General features: G+C 39.7%; 1 protein-coding gene across 1 annotated transcript in view; it reads left to right on the top strand.

Moving 5' to 3' along the window:
• Positions 1 to 25,917, top strand: part of DCP1B (decapping mRNA 1B) — a 59,013-nt gene extending 33,096 nt beyond the window's left edge. The window contains exons 4-9 of the mRNA XM_065403351.1: positions 5,181 to 5,247; positions 6,945 to 7,080; positions 12,791 to 12,919; positions 13,703 to 14,551; positions 21,646 to 21,894; positions 25,787 to 25,917. Of these exons, the coding sequence (XP_065259423.1) occupies positions 5,181 to 5,247; positions 6,945 to 7,080; positions 12,791 to 12,919; positions 13,703 to 14,551; positions 21,646 to 21,894; positions 25,787 to 25,867 (1,511 nt within the window). The 3' untranslated portion in view covers positions 25,868 to 25,917. The remainder of the gene's footprint in view (positions 1 to 5,180; positions 5,248 to 6,944; positions 7,081 to 12,790; positions 12,920 to 13,702; positions 14,552 to 21,645; positions 21,895 to 25,786) is intronic.
• Positions 25,918 to 27,150: the final 1,233 nt, after the last annotated feature.

Here is a 27,150-nt window from a genome sequence, read left to right as displayed (position 1 = left end):
ACAAAACAAAAACTCTTTTCAAGTCGTCTTTGCCTCAGCTATACATCATAGAGAAAACAAAAGGGCACAAACTCTCCCCCTCCTCCTCTCCCCCCTTTACAGGTCATCTTTAAATGTGGGCTTAGCAAGGAGATGGTATTTTATTTATGATTGACAGTTAGTGACTGACAACAAAATAGTTGAGAGAGGAACAGCTTGTATGGGAATACAGACCTTATATAAAATTTTATGTTTCATGGGGGTTTAATATTGATAGGTTTTAAAGTTACTTTTCTTTATCAAGATGAAGATTCCAGAAAAAGAGTTTTTTCTCATGCGTTTTGGGGTTTTATTTAATTTAAAATTTCCCAGGAATTTAATCAGTATTAAAAAAAAAAAAAAAAAATTTAAAAGATGATTGATAAAAACCAAACATGAAGGGTCCGGTGGGGGTGAGGGTGTGAAGGCAGCCCAGTGTTCATGGGAAGGCAGCGGCCTTCCATTCCCTGCAGGCTTGTTGCTGCAGAAGTCGAGCAGTCTCGGCTACCAGGGCCCAGCTCTCTGCGTGTCTCACTTGTCTACTGTGCAAGGGAAGCAGTTGGAGCCACTGTGAAGGCCCGGAGTCAGGAGGAGGCTCTGTCTGGCAGAGAAAGCAGACCAGAGCTATTGCCTGTGTCCCTACTTGTCTCATTCCCCTCCTGCACAGGGAGTCGGGTGATGAGGCGAGATGCGCAGGGAGCCCCCCTTGGCTGCCAGAATGTGGCTCCCTGCCTGTCTTGCTACCCCTCGGCACAGCAGGAGCAGTTGACTTCTGTGCAGGCGCACTGCGCCTTTTGGCAGGGGCACTCCAAGGACAGAGCCAGGTCTAGGGCATTCCAGCATTTGCAAAATTCAGGTTAAAATTGATAAAATCCAAATTCTTGTTTGTGTCAAAACCCAGGAATTGGGGGGGGGGGGGTCAATTTGATAAAAACCAAAAACAAAGAGCCTTACTTATAGCCCAGTTCCAAAACAGAAATTACTGTAAATTCCTTAGAGAGACAAGGTGGGTGAGGTAATATCTTTGATTGGACCAACTTCTGTTGGTGAGAGAGAGAAACTTGCAAGCAACACATAGTTCTTCTTCAGCGACCAGCATGGCTACAACTACACTGTAAAGTCCTTGGTTTTTGAGGGAACTGGAGATGATGAAATGGATAACTGATCATAAGTTTGTTCAAACTTATTTTTAGTTTTGCTGATGGATGAATGTTGAGTGACTGTTGCCAGGATTCTTTTCTAATCAGTTATTTTTATGCTGAACGTTCCAGAAACTCATGACAGAGTCACTTCAAGACTTTTTTTCACCTGGATAAGTACATGCCAGCTTCTTCAAAAGTGGTCTAATATTTCTGTATTTTTGACATTTTGAGAAGGAATTGCAGATTTACAGTGTCTAGTAACTAGCATATATTTTTAAATTTCTGATTTAAGTAGAGCTTAATCAAGTTGATGCTTACTAAAAGATGACCTAATCTGACCTTGATTGGCCCAAGTTGTGTGGCTCCAAGGTGTGCCTTGCACCTGATTTGTCAGAAACCTTGGGGGGGCAGTGCTGCATGGCTGAGTAAATAAAATTTTCAAACTGTTGGAACTAAGGATAAGGCTGAAAACATTACCTTTTTGGGTCAGTAAGCCACCTGAGGGAAAACTGGCATTTCAGAATCTCCAAGATCAACTCAAGCCTCTACTATAGTATCTCTGGATGTGGGGGTGTTAGCCACAAAATAAGACTAGAATTCTAAGCAGGAAGCTTTATAATTGGCTTTGATGTGGTTTAAACATATTAAATAATTTAGTTTCCGTAGTAAGCCATTGACAGACTTTAAATCATTGATTTGATTCACCTTGGTAAAATTCTTTAGTTAGGACTTAGAACCAAACAGCCACTTTCTTAGAATCCTGTTTAGAATGTATAAGGATTGACTATTTTTAACAGTAATCCTATGATTTAACTAGTTAGACTGGAATTAAATCATCAAACTTGATTTGATACTGATTTTGATTTGATAGTTGTAATGCTTTATTTCTAGTTTAGTTTATTATTAACAATAGTTTAATTTTGGTGATATGTTTTCTTGATTTTGTATTTCTTTGAGACTTAATAAAATTTATAAGATTGATACTGAGTCACATTTCTTTCAGTAAGCAGTATGAATCTGACCAGCTCCCCCTAATTAGTTCTTGGTTCTTACAGAGTCCATGTGATTTTGTTAGCTCTATCAGCATCTTTTGATATCATTGTCCATGATGTGTTTGTTTTGCTAACACCCTGCAAAGCCTTACAGGAATGGATAAAAGAGGCCTTTCAGTAGATTTCTTTTTTCCTCTGGAACAGATCTCAAAGGATGAGGAGTATCCTTTTCCTCCTTTGTTAAATGCGTAAGTATAGTGTGGGGGAAGCAGAGACACATTTTGGCGTGTGAGATTACCGCTTGGCAGATGATACTCAGATCTAATTTTTTGTTTGTTTTTTGCCAAACACTGCCTGATAGAGTTAGAGGAATAGATAGGAGCAATCCGGTTTAGACTCAGTCTAGGTGAGACAAATTATTGTAATAAGTACTAGAATGCTTCTAGAGAATTTGGTGGTGTCTGAGTTCAACTTTTATTACAGGGATATGCCAGGCCGCTGCCATTACAGTTTTTGTAGTCTGGTGTCATTTTAGATTTATTGATGCTCCTGGATTCTTAGGTACTAACTATAGTATGTATTGCCTTTCCCATCTGTGACTGGCTAGGAGCGTGTGGCTGTTCCACTCTTAACTCAGACTTTGCCCCAGTAATCCATGACGTAGTAATCTAAGGGCTAGTCTATACTGGCAATGCTTAAGCGCTGCTGCGGTGGCGCTTTAACGTGGCTTGTGTAGTTGCTGGGAGAGAGCTCTCCCAGCGCTCTAAAAAAACCACCTCCACGAGGGGCGTAGCTACCAGTGCTGGGAGCGCGGCTCCCAATGCTGGTGCACTGTCTACACTGTCACGTTACAGCGCTGGAACTTGTTGCTCTCAGGGGGGTGTTTTTTCACACCCCTGAGCGAGAAAGTTGCAGTGCTGTAAATTGCCAGTGTAGATAAGCCCTAAATTTGAGGTTTCAACAAGATGCTCTACTTGGGTGTGTCTTTACTGCAGTTATCCCTAGTAATCAGCACCCAAGACTGAGCACTGGTTAGCCTACCCCGGGTGTGAAAAGCCAGGCACTCCCTTGTGTGTAACACTACGACTTCTGGGGGCACATCTCATGGTTCTTCGTGCTGCAGTGATTGTTTCTCTCTGAGTTGTGGACAAACGTATCTGTCCTTTCGGGAAGGCATTGGAGGACGATAGCCCTTAAGTGATTTTGCATCCTCGCTGCAAAGAGGGCAGATTGCCAGCCTGAGTGAAAGTGGAGCCCTGGCTCTATGCTTCCAGCCGGGCCAGGTAGCCTGGGTTGAAAGCTTAACTTAATTCTGGTGGGAGGTTTCTATAGGTGGACTGGAAGGGAGTTAAGGTCAACATCTGAGTAAGATCCTAGGCTAACAGTGCAGTGAGGACATATGCCTTGAGGCTACCTGAGAAAAGGACTCAAACCTTCAACTGATGCGGTGGAATGTCACTTGAATAGGCCAGATCACTTTAGTAGTCAACATTCTATGCTCTGTGATCAGCACTTGTTGTCGTCTGCTTCTGGGTGCATGTCAAACTGTTCATTATAACATATGAAATCTAAAATGGTCTGTTACCCAGGTAATTAGAGAGAGAGCTTCTCTCGGTTCATGTTCTGTCACAGGAATTGAAATCTGCTTGGTCGCTCTTGCTATTGGTTCCAGATTTTAAATTGTCCATGGCCAGAGGTGGTAGGGTGTTCCTGTTAGCCCATGTTAACAAACAGGGAGATTATTGTGTTCCGTTGACTTGTAATTGATTTTAGTGATGTAAATCTCCCAGGTGTCAAATATAAATTTCTTAAAAACCAAAACAAAATCCAAAACTCAGTCACACAAACACCTGATTTAGCAGTTTATGATTATACCAGTGATAGGAGGAGGAATAAAGATTTTTGAACTAAAGATACAGCAGGCAACTATGGTCTTACACTATGACCACTCCTATACTAGAGACCCATTTACAGTACAGTAGCACCTTGACACAATTAAAATACAAGTTGGACATGACTGGGTAGATGGGACTTTGCAGAGCCTTTACAATGGTTTGGTAAAACTTTTTAAAATAGTGTTCAGTCGTATTTTAATCACGTCTGTCCTCCACTGTATTGTATTGAAGGATTCAGTTATTGTACTGTTTGTAGTGTAAACAGGACCTAACAGAACAATGAATTTTTCAAATATTTTGTATAAAAAAGAATGTTTAGTTTTTTGAGTTTATGCATACTCTGATAGTAATTAGGGATCCTAAAAACAGATCCCATGTTTAGTTTTAAAGGTTTGCAGTTTAACATTCCTGACCTTTATTGGTTTGTGTTATAAACTCAGTGTTTTTAAATGTAGGTTTTAAAGTTTAATTTTCTTTTCTGTATAGGATGTTCATTATTTGCACAATTCACACCAACAGCTCTGTTGCATATTTATACATGAGTTTTGGAACCATCACAGCCTATGGTATAAAATGTCTTATTTAGACAAGTAATAAAATCATCATGACGCTACTCTGAAAATTAATGATACGCACCATATATAGTTTTAAAATGTGCTGTTCATTGCCTATTTAGTTTGTGTCCTCCTCCCCCCACCCTGCCAGGGCATTGTGATTAAATCATATTTAAAGATAATCTTTTGGCAAATTTAACTTCAGTCCTTTTTTAGTTATACAAATGACTTGCAAATAACAAATGGCTGAAAATTTGAGGGGAAATGGGGTGGAGGGCTCATTGCACTTCTGTGCCTTACAAACAGCTGTAAACTAATTTTCTTTTCAAATGTTAACAAAGTCCTTTCCAGCTTAAACCTCCTATGCCAAGTTTTCATTCCACAATAAAGCTGTGGAAATAGATGAGTAGGATAGAAGATATATATACAGAGAGAGAGAGAGATTTTAAAGAAACATTTTAAAAAATAATCCTTTGCAAGTCACCTTTAACTACCCACTCCAAAGCGAGTTGCTGTCAGGTGGAATACTATGTATGAGAAGATAGATGCTCATAGTTTGTGTTTGATGTGCATTTACAGTGTCCATTTATGGAATTTGGTTTTATGATAAGGAAGAATGCCAAAGAATTGCAGAGCTCATGAAAAAGTAAGTGATGATGGGTAAACAAGATTTTTGTGCTCTTTATGTGTATGTACTTCTGTATATACATGCACATTATATTGCTTGGATGGTATTACACCTCTGAACATTAACCCCATTTATACTGAACTTGTTGAAAATAAGATTGTGTCACACATCACTAAATATTATGTATTTAAAAATAAATGTATAAACAGAATACAATACCTTTACATAATTCGGTATCTCTCAAATTATATCAGAATGTAATGGGTCATCTGATTTATTCTCTAAAACCTAACGGATCTATTTCGGAGAGTGTCTCAATGAAAAAGTACTACATTGGGGTTAGAATGGATAATTTCCCCCCTCTTTTTGGGGACCTATAGTTTTAAAAGGAATTACTGTTGCAAGTGTGCAAGAAAAAGAAAAGGGGTAAGTGGGGGGAGGGGACATTCATAAAGGATGCCTGCAGGTTTTTTCTGTATTTTTTATATGTCCTTTCCATGTTAACCTTGAACAACTCCTTCTATTTCTCCTTTTTTTTTAACAAAATGTGCAAGATTAAGTTCTTTGTCATTTTTCTGAAACATAAGGCTCTGACTTCAATATATTTGTTTGCTTAATAAAACAATTTTCAGTGTGTTTTATAAGCTCTAATTATACAATCAAATCAGAGATCGAACACCTCACATAAAACCATATATATTCTGTGCAACATTTCATTTCTGATAGTATTACTGATGTCCACTCATCTAGCTTTTTCACTGCTTTCTGTAAGAGTCCATTGCTGGCAGAGCCCATCCCTTCTCTGCCTACTGCTCTATATCTAATGGCTGGCTCCTTTACCCTGCTATATGCCTGCTTTTTGGCAACATTTGTTTGTTTGTTTTTGATGGGGAAGGGGTTGGAGGTGCTTAATTTTTGATAAAATGTTGTAATCAAAGTTTTTGAGGCCTTAGGGTATGTCTACACTGCAGCACTAGTAGACATACATACAGTGAGAAATACAGCGGTCTATAAGACAGCAAAAAAAAAAAAAAATCACCACTGCATGTCCTACAGCGCTGAAGTGGCTAAATTGTGACCCAAGAAATAATTGATAGAGAAACAATTTACAGAAATAAGCAATGATCCCTAGGAAACCTGAGCTTTTAACAGCTAATGTTAGTTAACTAGCTCAAGTTGCAGTTGGTGGTGATTAGGTACTCTCAAACTGATAATTTACTACAATAAAGACTAGTTTTCACAGGATTCATGCTATTGGAAACCATGTGTAGTGGTTTATAATAACAGCATTTCATATAGATTAAAAAATACCCTGTAGCTCAGCCAAGTGGCTGTGTGCTAGAACTCTCAGCATTCTGCTGCAATTATAAAACAGCTGGGGCAGGAAATTGGTCACTTACTACAAGTTAATGACTGAATTGTGTCTGTTCCCCACCTCCCACCACCAGTCAGAACTGAATAACACAATAAATTCCCTGTACCTTCTGGCTATGGAACCTGTGATTGAGTTTCAGAAATTCAAGTCTTTATGGCCCTGTGTGCACAGAATTTGGAGGAAACTTCATCTTGTCCCCAGTCAAGCCATCCTTTTATATAGACTGCAAAAATATATAGACTTCTAGAGTTTTGTTTAATGATTAAAAATAATTGTGGTTGAACTTGATATTTTCATTTATTTCTGCCTTATGGATTCCCACTTTACCCCTCACTTCCAGTCTAACTCAGCAGGAGCAATTCAAAGCACGGCAGGGGGCTGGAGCAGGAGCCTCTCCAATGATCCAGAGCTCTGGTGATAGCAAGGAAGTGGATATCTTACGGATGCTTACTAAGGCCAAAGATGAATATACCAAGGTGAGTTTTGTTCTGTGTAAAATTTCCTTTGGGCATCCTGATAACATGACACCACCTCTTGTCATTTTGTTTTCTAATGGATTTATGTTCTTTTTGTAAAATTACTTTGCAAACATCAAATAATTACAGGGTGTTGGAGCAGTATGCCTGATGTGGTTTTCCCTGTCAAAACATGCAAAACAATTTCATGTTTGTGTATCAGTATCTTCTACGGAAAATAATACATATAGGAATTTTTGTTTTTCTGTGGGGGCATTATTAAGTGATCATAGAATCATAGGACTGGAGGGGACCTTGAGAGGTCATCTAGTCCAGTCCTCTGCACTCAGGACAGAATTAAGTATTATCTAAGTGATGTGAGCTTATGGGATACATTTCAGTGACTTTGATTTTTGACACATGAATCTCACATACTCCTTGCGTATTCATTGGTGCCTAAGAGCTGTAACTTCTTTGTTGTCAAGTATCAGAGGGGTAGCCGTGTTAGTCTGAATCTGTAAAAAGCAACAGAGGGTCCTGTGGCACCTTTAAGAGTAACAGAAGTATTGGGAGCATAAGCTTTTGTGGGTAAGAACCTCACTTCTTCAGATGCAAGACTTGCATCTGAAGAAGTGAGGTTCTTACCCACAAAAGCTTATGCTCCCAATACTTCTGTTAGTCTTAAAGGTGCCACAGGACCCTCTGTTGCTTTTAACTTCTTTGATGTGGATGACATGCTCATGGTGGCTTCTAGCTGCTGGGAAGTTATTCTCAGTCTCTTTGACAAATATCTAATGTATTTTCCATACTTTAGTTTTGGTTGAGAATACCCCTACCTAGCATGTAAGTAACTGTTTTTAAATGTAGTTGGTGAGATGTAGTTTAGTCACTGATGGATGGAAATGAAAAGGTTTGAAACCTAGTATAATTTGAACCCACATGCTTCCTCTGTGTTCTGGAGTTTCTAAGACACCTAAGTAACTAATGGATTAATTAACTTTCTTCTCTTTATTACTGAGTAGCCCAAAATGTTTTACCTTTCAGAATAAAAGTCCAATCAATTCAATTATTCATATCAATGGTGTAAATTATTTCAGAGCCTCCGTTGGATCCTGCTGCTGTTTCCTCTCTTTCATATGGAGCACCGTTGAATAATGAGCTCATAAGATATTAGAGTTTTGTATCTGGGAATATATATTTTTTTAACACAAGCAATTTAAAGAGAGGTGATTTTATTTCTTTTGTGAAATGTGGTTACTAATAAGATTTTAAGCAAGGCTGTAGTGAATTTTCTCGGCTCCCATGAAATGTAGCCTTTGTTTCTTGTGGCAGAGCTGCTTTTGAAGCCAGCATCTTGAGACCTGTTCTGTGTAAGAGGTGGGTTTAATGCTTTAAACAGATGACAAAAAGGAGACTTGATGGTGTAATTTAATCCTGAATTGTTACCTAGGCTTGGATCAAAACTTTGTTGCTTCATATACAATAAAGTGTTTACAACTAATTTGAATAGCCACTATTGAAAAAACTATAATGGTACCTTCTGGAAAATCTAGAAAAACATCAGGCTTGTGCTCAGTTACCTTGGTGATGAATGAATGATAGACAGAGAAAAGTCTCTCCCTCTCCCTTTATACATATACATTTATGTAGTAGGATAATAGAGGAAGAGAAATACAAAAATATTTTGTTCGGAGATATGTGTGCAAACAAAGTCTGAATATTTTGTAAATTTGCTGCTGCTGCTTATGCCCCACATAATCCTATGTTTGTGGCATCATAATTGGTTGCCAAGGAAATATTCTGCAACAGAGCACTTTGCCTTCAGCTGGGGCATAAGCAGCAGGAATAGCTGACCTGGTACAGACTAGAGATCATGTTTTCATGCCAGTGGCCTTAGTAACATAAAATTACGAAAGGAGGAGGGGGACAAATAGTGACACACAGATTTATTTTTACATTAAATCAGGGGTATCATTTCAGAAAATTTTGGGAGGAGGGGTCAAAGTTGCATCAGCATCTAGAACATTGTTATAGGATATATTATATCCTGCAGAGTTCGGAGAAGGGGTAAAAAGACATAATGGAGTATATAGACCTATGAAAAGTCAGAGGAGGAAGGCAAACCAAGGTCTGGGGGAGGCAGCTATCCCCCTTGCCTCATAGCAGATGACACCCCTACCTCAAATGCCACTATACTTCACAAGTACCGTGATTTTTGGCCACTTCATGACTGTTATACTTTCTTGCCAGCTTATGTCTCAAGACTCATTGTGCTGAAATCAGCTTGTCAAGTCTGCTTATTACCCCTTCTGCAGTCTCTGTGATTCGGGAGGATAATGGAAGCCTGGTGTGCCATAGAGTAGGAACAGACAAGATAAACAAGCAGGTTTTAGTGCATTCAAGAGGTCTGTTTTCTTTCATTTAAGTCCAGTGGTAAAATTCTCCAAAGAGCCGAAGTGACTTAAGACTTAAGGGCATGTCTACATTGTTGTACAGCTCAGACTAAGGGGGGGTGAATAGCGGTGTGCATCAAAGTGCTGCTCTGTAACTCCCCGTGTGGATGCCGCATGCACAAACTTAAAGGTGAAGGAACTCCAGAGGGACCTAACAAAGCTAGGTGAATAGACAACACAATGACATGTGCCATTCGGTGTTGATTAATGCAAAGGAAACTTTTCTTAACACAAATATCTATTTTAATGTTTTTGGCACACTCTTCCCTCTTCCATACTGGATCTTCAAATTGTTGTTCTGATGTTGTCTTTCTAAGCCATCCATATGTAACAGGTTTTAAAGGGCAACTGCAAAGCAAAAGTGAAACTTTAGTTAAGCCCAGATTTCTGCCCTCATTAACCAGGCCTTGGGGCATTGAGCATAGAAATCAATATAAACTCATTTTTTAAGAAGTTTCTCTTGCCCGCTGTGAAATCCTCTTGGTACTTCCTAGTTCATTTGAAGAGCTCCTAAAATTCACCATTGTGTGCCATCAAATACTACAGCCTGCGCTTGAATTGATGAGACTTCTGACATTTGAGATACCCCAGACATCTTCAGTGAACTAGTGTATACTAACAAGTTTTTACACCGAGGGGAAAAAATTGTAGCAGGATAGCTTATATAGCTCTCTGTGTTGAATGCTGCCCACCCAGCGGGCATTCAGTACAGCATTTTATAGTTAACTCAAGTTCCATTTTTGCTTTGCAGTTCTCCTTTCAGGGCAAAGTTTACTATTTGGTTGTCATAGTTTCCTAGTCCTGTTGCTTGAAGCAGTTGCTGACCTTATGCCAGATGGGGACCGCATGAAGGAAGATTCAAGAACTGAACTAACGTTTTCCACCTTGCTGCTAGCAGCCCTTTTAGCATGTCTGTGTTTGTGCCTCCAAAAACCAGTGCTGAAGGCAGCATCTGAGCCAGAGGTTGAAGCAGAACAGCAGAAGCCCAGGTGTATGAATTGAACTTTGATGCTCCTTCATGACATTTCCTCCCCTGAGCACCATTGTAGGAGTTACATGCCTGTCCACACAGCCAGTGAACTATTTTTGAGAAGTAGTTGGCAGTTAGGGCAGTTCCCTCAAGCCCAGCATTCCATAGAACCAGGACATAAATACCCTGCCTTCTCTAACAGTCATCAAGATCTTCTTTATTGGCCTCCTCATGCAGTCATTGAACTAATCTGTCCCTCTCTTTCTCATTCGTTTTCCCATAGTGATAGGTGTATTAGAAATGGATGCACTGGATAGTTTTCAGTCCACTCTGCCTTGTATATCTCTCAAGTTTATTTTTAACTGTTCGGTAGCTATTCTGGCTTATGATCAGTCCTTTGAATCCTGCCAGGTTTGCGTCTGCTACCCAGACCACCCCGTCGTTTCTTTAGTAGTAGTACCACCATAGGACCTAGGAGCCCTTGCCATGTCCAGGACACCACAGTGCTAGGCACTGGATAGACACAGAATGAAAAGATGGTCCCCACCCCAAAGAGCTTACATTCTAAGACAAGAGCCAGTAGATGGATATAGACACATGGGGGAGTACAACGAAACAGTAAGACATGGGTCAGCATGATAGGCAATGGTCTCTGAACACCAAAAGCCTAAGAGCCCTATTGTTTTAGTAATTGCATAGGAACTGTATCAGACCCGTGGTCCATCTGTTCCATTATTCTATTTCCAACAATGCATAGAACTAGACGCCTCAGAGGAAGGCGTACAAGCCCAAAGTCAACAATTAAAGAATGATCTGGACATAAGGAAAGCTTTTTCCTAATATTCATCAGTTAGAGGTTGGTTTATGCTCTGAAGAATGAGGATTTATAGTTCCTCCACATTTTTGTTTGTTGTGTCTAATTAACTTGTTCTTGTTATTAGTAGAAATATTTAATCCTTCTGTGAATCTGCTTATCTCTTGGTCACAGTAGTATCTTGTATCAGAGTTCCACGGGCTAATACTGCTTTCTTTATACAGTGCATAATTTCCTTTTATCAAATTTATATTTGTTGTCATTCAATTATGAGAGGGTAAAGAGAAGCATTTGATTTACCTTTTCTGTACTATTCATTATTTTGTATACCTCCAGCATGTTTCCTCTTATTTGCGCCTTCTCTAAACTAAATATTCCCAGTTTCTCATCATATTTTAGTCTTTCCATACTGTTAATCATTTTTGTCGAGCATCTCTGAATCCCCCTCTACTTCTGCCCAATCCTTTTTGAGATAAGAATACCAGTTAACATATCAGTATTTAACAAGAGAACATACTGACTCAAATGTTAACCAATCACATACTTCAGTTTTTTTCTTAAGATTTTAAGTGTGTATAAACTATACATGTTATGTGATTGTCGATGGCATGAGATCGTTATCTAGAGGAGATCAGCAAATATAACCCTCAACCCTAGGAAAAAAGATTTAAAATATAGTCCTCCCTTACAACCCTGTTTTAAAGAAAACCCAGAAACTAGTAAAAATAGTAAACAAAGTGATATACTGTACGGCATTGTTTTTATAGGCCATTTCTAAATTTTGTTCCATGTAATTTTCAGTGGAAAATCTATAGGATACCAGCTTTCAAACTGTCACACTCATGTTCTTTAATCGTCTCTCCATTTCTCTTTCTTCTTTTTCCTCTTCCTTTTTGAAAACCAGCAGCAATCCACACAGGAGCATTCGAGAAAAAGAAATGTGCGTTGAATTGCTTTTTTGAGGGTGGCAGTTGTCTCTCAATAGAGCTATATCTGCCAGGCAAGCTGAAATTATGAGGTTATGAAAGTACTAATGTAAAATATGTAAAATGTGCCTATTGATAGCCTATAAATATATGTGCATATAAATCCTTCAGGTACCTAAGCTACTTTCAAGCCATAACAGAACTAGCTGTTCACTGATAGAGAAAACCTGTAGCTGTGGTCTGGTCTGTAAGGTGCCAGGTTGGTTTTGCCTTATGTACAGGAAAAGACGAGGAAGGGAATTGGTTTTTTTTTTTTTTTCTTTTTTAAAGGCTCACATACAAAGCATTGCGGACTTGAGTCCGTAAACTTATGCTAACGTTCCTAGGAACTGAGATTGACTTCTATTCAGTATCCTCATTTATCACAATCAGTTGTCAGGCTTGCAAGTGGTGGTATTTCTTGAAGACTTAACCAGTTTGGGATTTTATGATACAAAGTTAGGGGAGAACATCCCTTAAGAAAGTGGTAGTTTCTTTCATTCCAAAATATGTTTTATTTCTGTTGCAGTGTAAGACCTGTTCAGAGCCAAAACAAATGACCAGTTCCTCTGCTATCTATGACAACCCAAACCTGATCAAACCAATACCAGTGAAGCCCAGTGAAACTCAGCACCAACAAATACCTCATCAAGGCAAGGTACACTTTATTTTGCACTCTGACTAGTGCTGCCATAACATATCCGGCATGGGAGGATGCTTGCGTAGATCAAATAGTACAATAATGCGAAGTGGAATTAGGGTAAATGGGATGGTCTTAATGCAAAATTAATATCTCTTTACAAAAAATAGCTTTTTTGTGTAAAATGGTTATTTAAAACATAGATGTTGTATGCTGAGTCAAGCAAAAACAATTGATCTCTCAATTCAGGAATGTTGTTGTGCTTGCAGGCAAACCACCAACTAGCCAGTGGAACACAGCTTATTTTATTATTCATTTATTAATTTAAATTTGTACAAATGCCTTTCCATACATGATAGATGCCTTTCATATAACTTAAAAATACATCACAATGCAAAATCCAACAAGCTACATCCATTTTGCCATGGTAAGGCGAAAGACAGAAAGTGACACTACTTCCCACAGGGACAGAAGGTTCCTTTCTTCCCCTTCATAACCTTTTTGAGCTTTTCTAATATTTTATTAGTGACTGTAAGAGGAGACCCTTCTCTCTAGGCATTGAAAGTGAAGTTCGTACCTTTTTTCTGGAAGCAGCATTTTTCTCACAGACCAGGAGTTTCAAGGCTGTTTAAAAATCCTTTCCTCCCACATGACACAGTCATTAAATAATCCTCTTGAGAGGAGGAAGTGTAGGTCAGTTGTCTTGGCTGTTCCTTAGATACTGCAAGGTAACACTTCAGACAGTTAATGTAGCTTAATGTGCACAAGAACTGTGTTCACTTATTCTCTTTTTCCTTGTAGAACATGGACTCCGAACCACAACACTTATCTTTGACAGCACTGTTTGGAAAACAAGAAAATCCTACCATATACCAAGATGTCCCAGAACAGTCACAGAAAAAGCACCAACTTAATCTTTCTGTCAGGCAGAGGGTAGTGCGTTCACTGTCCTATGAGGAACCTAGCGGACATTCACCCTCAGCAGAGAAGCAGCTTTGCCCAGCTATTCAAAAACTTATGGTGCGTGGGACAGACCTTCATCCACTCTCTGAGCTTCCTGAGAATCGACTGTGTGAAAACGGCAATGTCCGCTCCGTAGGGGAGGTTTTCACTGGACTCTTCCAACCGGTGACTTCTCATGGTATTGTAACATCTCATCCAGCCCAGGACACAACTGGCACTCAAAGCTTGTTACAGAAACTGCAGGGACAATCAGGATCAGTGACCAAAATGGACCCAAGTGCAACAGGTACTGTAAGTTCAACAGCTTCAATCTTCAGCAGGACTTCTGCTGCTACAGCATCAGCAGCACAGATAAATAACATGACCCAGCCACATCTGGTATATTTCAATGGCTCTCTTCCAACCCAGACTTTAGAGCCTCAGACTGTTGGTAAAGAACAGTCCAAACTTCCTAGACAGCCACTTTCCCTCTCGGGCAACCAATCAACCAGTTCTGGAGTGATTTCACCCCAAGAGTTACTGAAAAAACTCCAGATAGTGCAACAGGAGCAACAGTTACATGTGTCCAGCAGACCTACCTTGGCAGCTAAGTTTCCTGTAGTTACTCAGAACACCAACACTCTAAAACCCTTGGACGCCTGGATAGACAAGACATCAGGTGCACAAAAGCAGAGCCCTCTCTTTCAGGTAAACATGTGATTTAAGGAACTAATGCCTGTGGGGAAGGTATCTAGGAATCTTTTGAGCTGCAGTGCAACAGAATTCAGTTTTATAAGGCTGTTCTCTAATTCCCATTACAGTAACTCCTCACTTAACGTTGTAGTTATGTTCCTGAAAAATGCAACTTTAAGTGAAACGATGTAAAGTGAATCCAATTTCCCCATAAGAATGAATGTAAATGGGGGGCTAGGTGCCAGGGAATTTATTTTTTTTTGCCATACAGTACAGTACTATAATTGGGAGGTGCCCCTGCCTTACCCCACACAGGCACAGCCCACTGGCACTGGAGACAATGAGGCAGCAAGGAGGCTGAAGGTGCTGTAGGTTAGGTGAAGCACGTTGCGCAGCGGCAGCTTCCCCTACTCTGCAAGCACCAGGGGCGGGGGGCTCAACCCTCAGCCCACCCATGCCACCCCTTCCTCCAAGCCCCACCCTTAACCCGCCTCTTCTTCCCCCCCCCCTTTACTCCGCACGCCGCGTCCTCGCTCCTCCCCCCTCCCTCCCCTGCCTCCTGCCCGTGGCAATCAGCTGGTTTGCAGCATTCAGGAGGGAGTGGGGAGGAGCAAGGACACAGCGCGCAGGTTCCCCCTCTCACCCCTGCCTCCTGAACACCGCAAGCCAGCTGATTGCCGGGGGCAGGAGGCAGGTGCACCGGTGTCCTCGCTCTTCCCCCCTCCCTCCTGTCCGCAGCAATCAACTGGCTTGCGATGTTCAGGGGGCAGGAGGGAGGGGGAGGAGCGAGGACTCGGTGTGCAGGCTCCTCCCTCCCCTGCCTCCTGCCCGCGGCAATCAGCTGGTTTGCGGCTTTCAGGAGGGAGGGGAGCCTGCACGCCAAGTCCTCCCACCTCCCTCCTGAACGCCAGAAGCCAGCTGACTGCTGCAGGCAGGAGGCGGGGGGAAGAGGGGGAAGGCACTGATCCGCGGGGTCTGCCAGTGGGCGGGAAGCGCTGGGGGGGGGGCATAGGGGAGCTGATAGGGGGTCTGCCAGCTGTGGACAGAGCAGGCAGCCAAACGACATTATAGCGGAGCATTGCACAGATAATCGTTGAGTGATCCATCCCCTGTTGTCCACTCCCAGCTTTGGGCAGTCAGAGGCTAGGGACAACCAGAGCATGGGGTTGCATCCCTGACTATCTTGGCCAATAGCCATTGATGGATCTATCCTCCATGAACTGATCTAATTCTTTTTTAAACCCCATTATAGTTTTGACCTTCACAACATCCCCTGGCAACATAGGTTGATTATGCAATTGTGCGAAAAGTACCTCCTTTTGTTTGTTTTAAACCTGCTGCCTATTAACTTCATTGGGTGACCCTAGTTCTTGTGTTATATGAAGGAGTAAATAACACTCCTTCATTCACTTTTTACAAACTATTCATGATTTTATAGACCTCTATCATGTCTCCCCCCTTAGTCGTCTCTTTTCCAAGCTGAAAAGTCTCAGTCTTACTAATCTCTCCTTATATGGAATCTGTTCCATACTCTTAATCATTTTTGTTGCCCTTCTCTGTACCTTTTCCAATTCTAATATATCATTTTTGAGATGGGGAGACCAGAACTGCACACAGTATTCAAGGTGTGGCCACATCATGGGATTATATAGTGGCATTATGATATTTTCTATCCATTTCCTAAAAGTTACTAACAAAAAGGTAACCAAAGTCACAGTAATTACTTTTGTTTTCACTGGGTGAGGGGACTGCATTCTATAAGTGTGAGAAGTTGTCTAACTCACTATGAAACATGCACACAGCATGGGGAAAATGTGCTATTCAAACCTAGAAAATCATCAAGTGTCAAGCTATATATTATAAACCAGTTTGTACTAATAGGAAATAACAAAAATATAACCCATCTCAGAAAAAGAGATTGGTATTGATATTGATAAGTGATAGTGACCTCATTTTGCATGTGTTTGAAAAAGGCAAGAAAGCAGTAATTATATCTGGGTAAACCTGAGATGAAAAGAACAACCATTCAGAATGGAACTTGATACTAGCTTCATAATCTTAGTAATTTTACTAGAAGAATTCAAAGAGAAACAATGGCTGAGAGCAAAAATACGTACAGGGAAAAGTCATTCCAGAGATTACTACTGTAAATGTGCATAAAATGCAACAACAATTATTACAATTCCAATCTCACCTTGCTTGGCAAAGCATTACTCAAGAAGATTCATATTGACTCACAGGAGATGGCTTTATTGGCTGAGACACCAACAACCACTAGTGTTGTACTGGTTGTACTGACTTTGAAACATTCAGCATTGTTTAGAAGACCTATTACAGACTATAAAAATGATTAAGATATGATTAATCATTAGTACCACTACCAACCTAGATTCTGTAAGGCATGACCTATTCCATTCCATTGGGTCAGAGAGTAGACATAGACTAAGAAAGGCTAGTTAGCACAGGATTTCCTATAGAATTCAGTGACTTGGCCAAGCCAGTTATACCTATTATTGAAAAAGATGGGAAGGTAAAAATCTGTAGAGACTTTAAAATCAGGGTCAATCCCTCTCAGTGTGTCTCAGTATTCTTTTCTATAGACTGAAGACTTGTTTGCCACCCTGTCCAGTGAATAAACATTTAAATTAAATAGATCTGTCACAAATATATTTTTACATGCTGAAGCAAGATTAATCAAAGCAGATCCTGACAATAAATGCACCAAAAAGTCTGTTCCTTATAATTGTTTATCATTCAGTATGGTATCTGCTCCTACTACAGATCAAAGGACAATAAAGCAAATTTTACGATATCTGCCAGGAATAGAATGCTGTCTCAACAATATCTTCATTATTGGAAAAAAAAGACCAAGGATATTTAAGGAACGGATAAGATTCTTCAATGATAAGGAGACTATAGCTTGTATTTTCTCAACGATAGTTCTGACACATTACAAACCCAGTTTTAAATTGGCTTGTGATGTATCTCCATATGGCATAAGAACTTTCAACTCCCATATGGAAAGGAAAGACTAATTGCAGGGAAAAATAGCAAAAGCTGAACAGTTATGCTCAAATCTACAAAGGAGGCACTCTGCCTAGTGCTAGCCTGATTCAGGAAACTATCCATATTAAAGGCAACAAGTAAGCATGTTTAATTCCCAATGGGAAAGCATTGATCCCTAATGGACTTTAAGCACCTGCTTATCATTAAGCATGTGCTGTTCTGAATAGGGATGGTCTTAAGTACGTGCTTAAGTGCTTTCATGAATTTATGCCACGATCATAAGAGTACCTACCGTAGCCTTGACACTATACAAATAATTTATCCTATTTACAATAGACCACTTCTTAGACCAGCCTTAAATCAGTTACACACTTTCAATATAGGGCGTTATTTCTATCTGTGCATAAAAGTGGTACTTTGTAGTGGTGATGGTACTCAGTGGTGGTACAACTGGTATTTTTTACTTGTCACAAGTAAAACATTTAATAAATTTGAAAAATACCATAATTTCTGAATTAAACTTGGAAAGGCACTTTTTTTAGTTATGACAGGCCAGTTCATGAAAATGCTTAGGAGCATTTACCTCATGGTGGAATGAACTTTCCAGTCACAAAAGATTCTTTTATACTTGATGAGGTACTTGGGTAATAACAGTTAACCTGCAATAACAAATATTTAAGAAAGGGAGTTTCTGAACAGCAATAACAAAATAACTAGGCTACAGATAAATTTGGCATCCAGGGTTTGAATTTCAGATGTAATCAACAGCAGAAGAGTGCACCAGTTGTGTACAAGTGCATGGTAACAAAAACATGTTTGTACCCTGGTTTTAACCAACAAAATCTTGGCAACAGCTACATCTAGAATTTGCTGAGACATTTTTAGGTGAAATGTTTTTAGTCCTAAGTGATACTCGCTAAAAATGGCCAGAAGTCCACAACACATACTCTAACTACTAATGTTCTAAGAGACTCATTTGATACATATGGAATTCCAAGCAGCTAGTGTGTGATAGTAGGCCCCAGTTTACATTACAAGAGTTCCAATACATTTCTCAGCTCAAACAATATAAAATAAATTCACCAAGTGCCATGTTATCCAGCTGTAAGTACTTTGTTTCAAAGCAGCATATTTTTTCTTGTTGTCCTATTGCAGTGCTGTACAACTGACAAACTAAAGTCCTGCTGTGCTGATGGTGAGTCAGAGACTTAAGTCTTGATGTGGTGAAGCTAGAGATAAATCAGTGGATGTTGAATGAACAAGCAATTCAGGTTAAATTCTATCAGAAAAAAATCTATTAGCAACATTTTTAGGAAGGTGATTTGTGTCCTTATGAGGAATTATTCAAAGATAAGAGAAATGGCTGACTGGCAAAGTAGTGTCAAAATAGACTGAGCGCTGGTCTACACTACTGCGGTAAATCGATCTAACTTATGCAACTTCAGTTATGTAAATAACGTAACTGAAGTCAACGTAGTTAGAGCCACTTATCGCAGTGGCTACACTGTGCTGTGTCAATGGGAGAGTGTCTCCCGTTGACTTCCCTTACGTTTCTCAGGGAGGCGGAGTACACAAATTGATGGGAAAGTGCTCTCCCATCGATTTAGTGTGTCTTCACCAGAACCGCTAAATTGACACTCGCTGCATCGATTGCAGCAGTGCCGATTTACTGGTAAGTGTAGACATGCCCTGAGTGTCCTATATTGGCAACATTGAATTTGGCACCTACACACCTGCTAGCTAAGAAATCATCTCAAAGGTGTTTTATCTGAAGTTACTCCATTACCAAAGATTCTTTAGGACCTTCAAGCCACAGTAATCACTCTCAATGAAAGTTGCAGGAGGTACTACAGAGATTACAATAATAGTACCAGAATCAACATCTGACATTTCTAACAGAAGTTCAGAAGCCGTTGGGTAAATTTTGTCACTTGGGTAACTGAAAATATCTGAACTAAATAGCTAAACTGAAAAAAGTCTCCTTTGTGTTGAAGGAGACTATCCTCCACATGTACGGAAGCTACTTAAATGCTAGAATTTATGAACATGTAGGATCTCATTTGTTAACAAGAATATACATTTTTAAATTCGTTACACAGAAAATTTAAGACTTCATTTACAAGGAATAGGTGCATATATTTTCTATTCTTATCCCGAGACAAATATTTTAGGTGTGAGGATCACTTGGGTATTGCATTAGCCAAATATTAACTTGCTCAGTCACCAGTACATGGCAGGGTTACTTACACACTTAGCCTCTGTTTTACGTATACTGGTGAAAAGCAGTTCCTCACCATGAAAAACAAATAATTCTTAAGTGATGCCTACTAAACTACATTGTATGTTTGTTTATGACTAGAATAAGTCCATGCTATTAAAAGCACAACATGGTACCTCTATACTTCTGTAACTGATTCTTATTCCTCAGATTGTATACAGCAAAGTGGTATCTTTGATTTTTAAAAACCTGACACTGTATCCAAATTTTGTAGATGCATATTACTTTTATTTTAGCTAGAAACATCCCTGCCAGCATTAGTCATTTTGTTAGAACAGAACGACTAATAAGTAACACTAGGGGCCAGCAGTGTTCCAAGCACAGACATGCGTGTACCACCTTCGCTGCTGGCTGGCAGCAGCCACGCAGTGAGTTAGGGAAGACCTGCCATTCATGTGCAGGGAACACAGACTTGCTTCTTTCTGTTATGATTGTGCATCATGGGGAATAGGAATTGCACGTAAATAGTTTTCTTTTTTAAAAGCAGTCTGGCTTTGAAAAGCAGAAAAACAATATTTACTAAACAGTGCAGTTAGTGATAGCATAATATTGCATGCTTTTTCATATCCACAAATCCTTCTAGAAAGTTTTTCTACTCCTGTAAATTTACCATCAGAAAGTAGCTTGAGAACTTAGTCCTTTTTCTCTCTTTTTTTGAGTGACTGCATACTATGGTGAATAGTGCCCAAATAGTTTAGATAAAATAACAGTAAATATTTGTTTTGTTGTTATCATGTTGGTCCCAGGATATTAGAGAGACAGTGTGGGTGAAGTAATATCTTTTATTGGACCTACTTCTGTTGTTGAGAGAGACAAACTTTCAAGCTTACATAGAGAGCTTTAGAAGATGCTACTATGGGTGTTTGTCCATATTAAAAAAAAATCACCCAATATTGCTCCCACTGGAAGCCTCTCAAATAATGCCAGATACTTGAGCAGTGAGGAAAGCTACAGATTAGAATTAAGGCCCATTGCTAGAGCTTTGTGGTGAACATTTAAAGAGCACTTGTCACATTATCTTATTCCTAGCAGCATTGTCGGTGCTGCACATTTAATAGTTCTAAATATACCCCATAATTGAAAGGATAAAAACTCTGCAGGCTCACACTCTACTTTCAAATCAATATGTGCCTCCCTGCTTAGACTAAAATTAAGGGAACTCTGACAGAATCATAGTAGCATCTAGGTTTCTGGTAAAGATGTTCTCTTTTTCTTTAAAGGTTTTTTTAGTCTAGTGCATTGAGCATGGGCCAGGAAGTCAAAACTAGATTCTGTTCCTGACTCTGCCAACAACTCACTATGGAACTTCGGGCAAGTCACCTAACCTTCTGTTCCTGTTTTTTCTATCTGTAAAATGAGGATGCATACCCCCCCCCCAAAGTATTTTGAGAGCTATAGATGAAACGTACTATAAAATTCAAAATATTTATTAAAGTACACTCTCATACTAGCGAGCATATTCTCAAAACCCAAACCGGGGGACATGGAAGGACCATCCTTATAAGAAGGACCTCAAATGTTGTAGTTTGTCATTCTTCTACAGTGCTAGTATTTATAATAGTCTAACTTTTATAATAAGCTGATTTTCTATTTAACCAATTTGCCAGATATATAGACTTTATTACACATGAGATTGAGTACTGTGATCTTGAACTGGATGGGTGGCTGTGGGCCCCAGATACTCTTAATCCTCAGTGTATCCCTGCATATCTGCTCTTGTGAATCTATTTCTGTCTGGAGTCCTCTTCATCTTTACCCCTGTATTCTTAGTGAATATACACATTGCTTAAATGCTTCCATTTTTTATTAATTTGTGTATGGGCAGGTCATCCCACCTCAGCGCATTCCTGCTACTGTGACTCCTGCACTGCTGATGTCCCCCATGCTGTTCACACAGTCCACACCTGCTCCACCAAAGGCAAGTGAAAGTGGGTGCTTACCACCAGCAAATCAAGAATCTGCTTCTAATTCAGCTAGCCTTCTCCTTCCTATGCAGAATCCAGAGCCATCTGTCGTAAACAGCAACTCATTGACCAAGATGCAGCTTCAGGAAACACTTTTACACCTGATCCAGGTAAAGAATCAGAAACATTCCCCCTTTGCTTGTATCCCTCCTTCCCATTTTGATTTAAATACCTCTGATGGATAATTGGTCCCATCCACCAGTCTGAATGATAGATTAGTAAACTAAAATGTCCACTGGCAGTTGTACTATTTCTGGCTATATATTAAAGAAGCACTAAATCATTGGCTAAGGAGATAATAGTCCCTCTTGCTACAGTTGTGGTTTAACTGTTTTGATTAATGTATGCAGTTTGGGGTGCAACAGTTCAAGAATGATAAATTTGAGGGGATTCAGGGAAGAGAACAAGGATGTTATGGGCTTACAGGAATTGGCTTAAAGGTGAAAACGACTTACATGTATGTAGTTTAGCTAAAAGATGAGCATCTCAATGGCAATACAGTACTTTGGAAATCCTTAAAAGAGATCCATGTTGAGGGCAGGAGAAGTTCAAGTAGGAATAAGAAATAATGGGATGAAGGTGAGCAAGTAAAAATGAAGGATAAATATCCAGAAAATATTTTAACAACAAGGTCAATTAAATGTAGTTTTCCAGCTTGCGTGACTCAGATATAGTCTTGACAAAACACTCAGGAATATTATGTAGAAAACAATCCTGTATTTGACACAGAGTGGAATGAGTGCTCTTTTAGGATCCTTCCTATCTTCAAATTCTATGGATACTAGAAACAGTGGTTTTAAAGGGGATGTGGTAAATGCCAAAGGTAAATGTATATAATTTATAAGGAATAAAGAGGGACAGGTCTTGGGTTCCAATTTCTAAGCCCAGGCTACTTGCCCACATAAGTGTAGATCCTCTACTTAGCAGGGAATGTGAGCTAATAACTGATGACATCAAGAAGGCTGAGGTGTTTAATGAGTATTTTGCTTCAGTCATCTCTAAAAAAGTTAGAGGACCAGATACTCAAAACAATTAATATTAACAAGGAGGAAGGATTGCAAAATAGGAAAAGAATATTTAGATAAGTTACATGTATTCAAGCCAACAGGGCCTAATGGATCTTATCCTAGGGCATTTAAGGAACTAGCTGAAGCAATCTCAGAACCATTAGCAATTATCTTCAAGGACTCCTGGAGGACAGGTGAAGTCCAGAGGGCTGGAGAAGGGCAAATATAATACTTATCTTTAAAAAGGGGAACAAAGAGGATCTGGAGAAGAATAGGATCAGTCAACCTAACTTCGATACCTGGAAAGATACTGGATCAAAACAATCAGTTTGTAGGCACCTAGAGGATAACAGGGTTATAGAATAGCCAGCATGGATTTGTCAAGAACAAACCATGCCAAACCAACCTAATTTCCTCCTTTGACAGGGTTACTAGTCTAGTAGATGGGGGTGGGAGAGCAGCTGACATAATACATCTTGATTTAGTAAAATTTTTGACACAGTTCTACATGACATTCTCATAAGCAAATTAGGGGAAAGCAATCTAGATGAAATTATTATAAAGTGGCTGCACAACTGATTGAAAGACCATATTCATGCTGTCCAACAAGGAGGGCATATCTAATGGGATTTCACAGGCGTCAGTCCTGAGTTTGGTACTATTTAGTATTTTCATTAATGATTTATATAATGGAATGCAGAGTGCTTATAAATAAGGTTAAGGTTTTGTCATGGTTATTTTTAGTAAAAATCATGGACAGGTTGTGGGCAATAAACAAAAATCCATGGAAGCTCGTGACCTGTTTGTGACTTTTACTAAAAATAACCAGGGGGGACGACAGCCCAAGCCCCATAAAAGTCAGAAATGATTACAACAAAAATAAAGAGAAAACACAATTTGTGCCTAACTTAACAAACTACATTAGATTCAAAGTTTCCTCAGCATATGCTTTCAGCAGTCTTACTGACCAGACTCTTTAGGACAGGACTCCTCCCCCAGAGTCCAATGGCGGTTTCCTTTGTCTCTTCAGAGGCAATGAATATGATGGGCAGGGGGAGAAAGAAGGGAGTGTCTTGAGGTATCTGCCCCTGCTTTTTATATTTTCAGTCCCCCTCTTGAAAAACATTTCCAGGTGGGAGCCAGGGGACAGTCAGTCTTTGTGGCAGGAAACTCCATGCTGTTCCTTTGCTAACATGTAGATTTTTGCCTCTGCCCGCTTTCCTGCCAAAGAATGGCCACTTAGCAGGTAATGGTCCATCAGCATTGTTTACACCTGGCTGAGGCATCAGCTTGCCCTTTATCTCTGAGGAACTGGTTTGGCCACTCCTCAGACTTATCTGGAAAACCTACTTTTAGTCATGATTTCAGCTTATGTTTATAACTTCACATATAACGCTGCTACATGCATTTTACCATGATATTATATATCGGCAAATTATGAGTTTTCAAATGATACCTTTCAAGGGATACTTTGTACAAAGATTATTGCAATAGTATGGAGAGCAGGGGTGGCCAACCTGACCCTGAGAGGAGCCAGAATTTACCAATGTACATTGCCAAAGAGCCACAGTAATACATCAGCAGCCCCCTGCTCCCAGCACCTCCTGCCCACCGGCAGCCCCGCCAATCAGCGCCTCCCCTTCCCTCCCCGCACCTCCCAATCAGCTGTTTCATGGAGTGCAGGAGGCTCTGGGGGGGAAGGACTGTCCTAATTTTAGTTATCCTCCTATGCTCATGCATGGGTTGGTTCATTCCCTTGTAATTTGTGTTGTTCTGTTCCTCCACTCTGCCAGGCTGTCAGGTTCGGCAGCAGTAGTTCTTAAACTGTGGTGTGTAAAATCCTGGTGGTCTGCAAACTGAACCATTTTGAGAACCAGCCAGTGTGGCGTATTGAAGTGTTGGAAAGGGAGATCTCCATGGAAAAATATTTTAGTGCAAAATGGTCTGCAGAATGGAAAAAGTTTGAGAACTACTATCCTAAAGAGTCATAGAGTTCAAAGCCAAAAGGGACCACCAGATCATCTAGTCTGACCGCCTGTATATCACAGGTCACCAACACCACCCAGCATCTACTAAACTAGCAACTGAAATTAGACCAAAGCCTACAGCCCATTAGAGACTAAATTATTATGTGCTACAGGCAGACAATAGGAGGGACCAAGGTGCACCAATGACTGAGACCCTTGCAGTGGCTGGGAATTGATTGATAGAGATACCCGGATGATCCCAGCAAATGACCCATATCCCATGCTGCAGAGGAATGCTCAAACCCCCAAGATCACTGCCAATCTGACTTGAGAGGGAAAATTCCTTCCCAGCTCCACATATGAGGATCAGTTAGACCCTAAGCAGATGATCAAGAATCAGCCAGCTATTTAAGTGTGCATGGGTGGAGTAACTAGTGCAGATTAAGACCATTAAAGCCAATGGCATTCAGTGCAGGTGCAGCAATTTGACTGCATGGAATTTAGTGTAGGAACAGGAAGAAACACAGCCCACCTGCTCACCCAGGCACTGTGGTATTATTATTGCAGTAGTGGGTGGGGAACAGAAACTGTGTAAAGGACCTCCTAGATATGTGATAATTAGGGTGAAGGGAAGAAATTGCAAGTATATGTTATCACTACAGAAGTCTTGCAGGGTGGGAAAGAGAAAAGTCTGACTTTCACCCAGCCAACGTCATCATGAATTTACAAAATTTCCTGTTTTCCGTGACTTCAACTCTTCTAAAAGAGATAAGAGAATTCCCCCTTTTTTTCATGCTGCCAATGTATGCAAAAAATGCTGTTAAAGCTATTAGCTGGAGGTAACAAAGTGTTTGGGTTTTGTGTTCTGTTTTTGTGTGTTTGAGGATGAAAACCCCCTGCTAGTGCCAATTTTGACTGGGATGGTAAGGTTGAAAATTCATTAGACCCTGAAATGGAATGAATTCAGAATCTTTTAACTTGAGAACTATGATCCTCCAGTAACAAGTCTTATTTATTTTGTTTTTCAGAATGATGACAACTTCTTAAACATTATCTATGAAGCTTATCTCTTCAGTGTGAGAAAGGCAGCAATCAAAAAGTCTATGTAAAAGATAATTTTAAAATTAAATTTCTATGACTTCCTGAACTCCAGGAAGAAAAAGTCTCTCATGCCAAGTGGTGTTACATTGTTTAAAAGCTTCTGCCTTTAAAAACAATAAAATGAAATAAATGGTCCTAGACTTTTTAGTTACACTTAAATATTGCTTGTTGGCAAGTACATGCTGTACTGAGAAATGTGTGGGTGGAAACTGCTTTCCTCAGGGGGGGAGGGTAACGACGCTGCTAAAGACTCACAAAATATCTTAAATTATTTTTCTTACATGGGCTGTTGCTAGATTAATTATATTTCCTTCATAAAGACTCTGTTCTCAGAGTTCATTTTTCTTTTTATTTATGGCTGTGGTTATTCATGGACTAGATATTTAATGTGTTTTTTTCTCAGATAGATGTTATCACTTCCATTACTCAACACTATTTCACAATGAACAGTGCCCATTCCTGGCCACCATGTGGCAGTGTTGGACTGTTTTTAAGCATATGAAGATATTGGTGAAATTTTGGAAGAGGAATGATCTTTTGAAACGGGTTGTTCCATCACCTTTTCTAACAACAACAAAAAATTGTTTCAAAGAAAGTGGTGACATTTTTCCTCAATTTTTTTTATGAAAATCAGTTTCTGTTTTGTCTTCAGAATATTTATAGCCAGCTATAGAAATGAACTCTGAGGAGTTTTTTAAAATTATAGGGTGGTCCTTTTGTTTGTGACTGTTCTTGCTGTTAATGTAGATCTGATGTGGCACTAGCATCATATTTCTGTGCTTCTGGAAACAATCTGCATAATCATAAGCAATATGTAAACTGGTCAAGAAAACAGTTACTTGGTTTATAAGTCCTTTTTTAATATGTTCCAAGAGCAGATGGGTCAGTGGTTCCAATGATCCATTTATAAAGAAAATAAAATGGATTAGCCAGAATGTGCAGTGGATTCATTTTACTACCAGGTGGACTAAGTATTTAGTTCTGAAAGGTCAGTTGTCAAGTTTAAGCTCTGAATTTAATATACTTCCAAACTTGTATAGGAATGAAGTAGATTACAGTGAGCAATGTGCTCCACATTAACACATTTTTAAATCAATCAGACTAAACAAACAAATGTGGTGTTTTTAGTTCTTACATGCTTCAGTGGCAGATGGTATATGTAAAGTCATGGTTTGTTCATAGTCCTTATCGAAGAAAAAATCAGTCCAAATTTTTTTCTACTCTGTAATGCTACAGTATAAAAACGGTACTTTCTTACTCATCAGAACTGTTTCCTTTGTGGTTTCAGAGC

This window comes from Emys orbicularis, chromosome 1 (assembly GCF_028017835.1).
Source record: "Emys orbicularis isolate rEmyOrb1 chromosome 1, rEmyOrb1.hap1, whole genome shotgun sequence".
NCBI lineage: Eukaryota > Metazoa > Chordata > Testudines > Emydidae > Emys > Emys orbicularis.
Note: the sequence above shows the minus strand (reverse complement) of the source record. Positions and strands in the feature narration are given on the sequence as shown.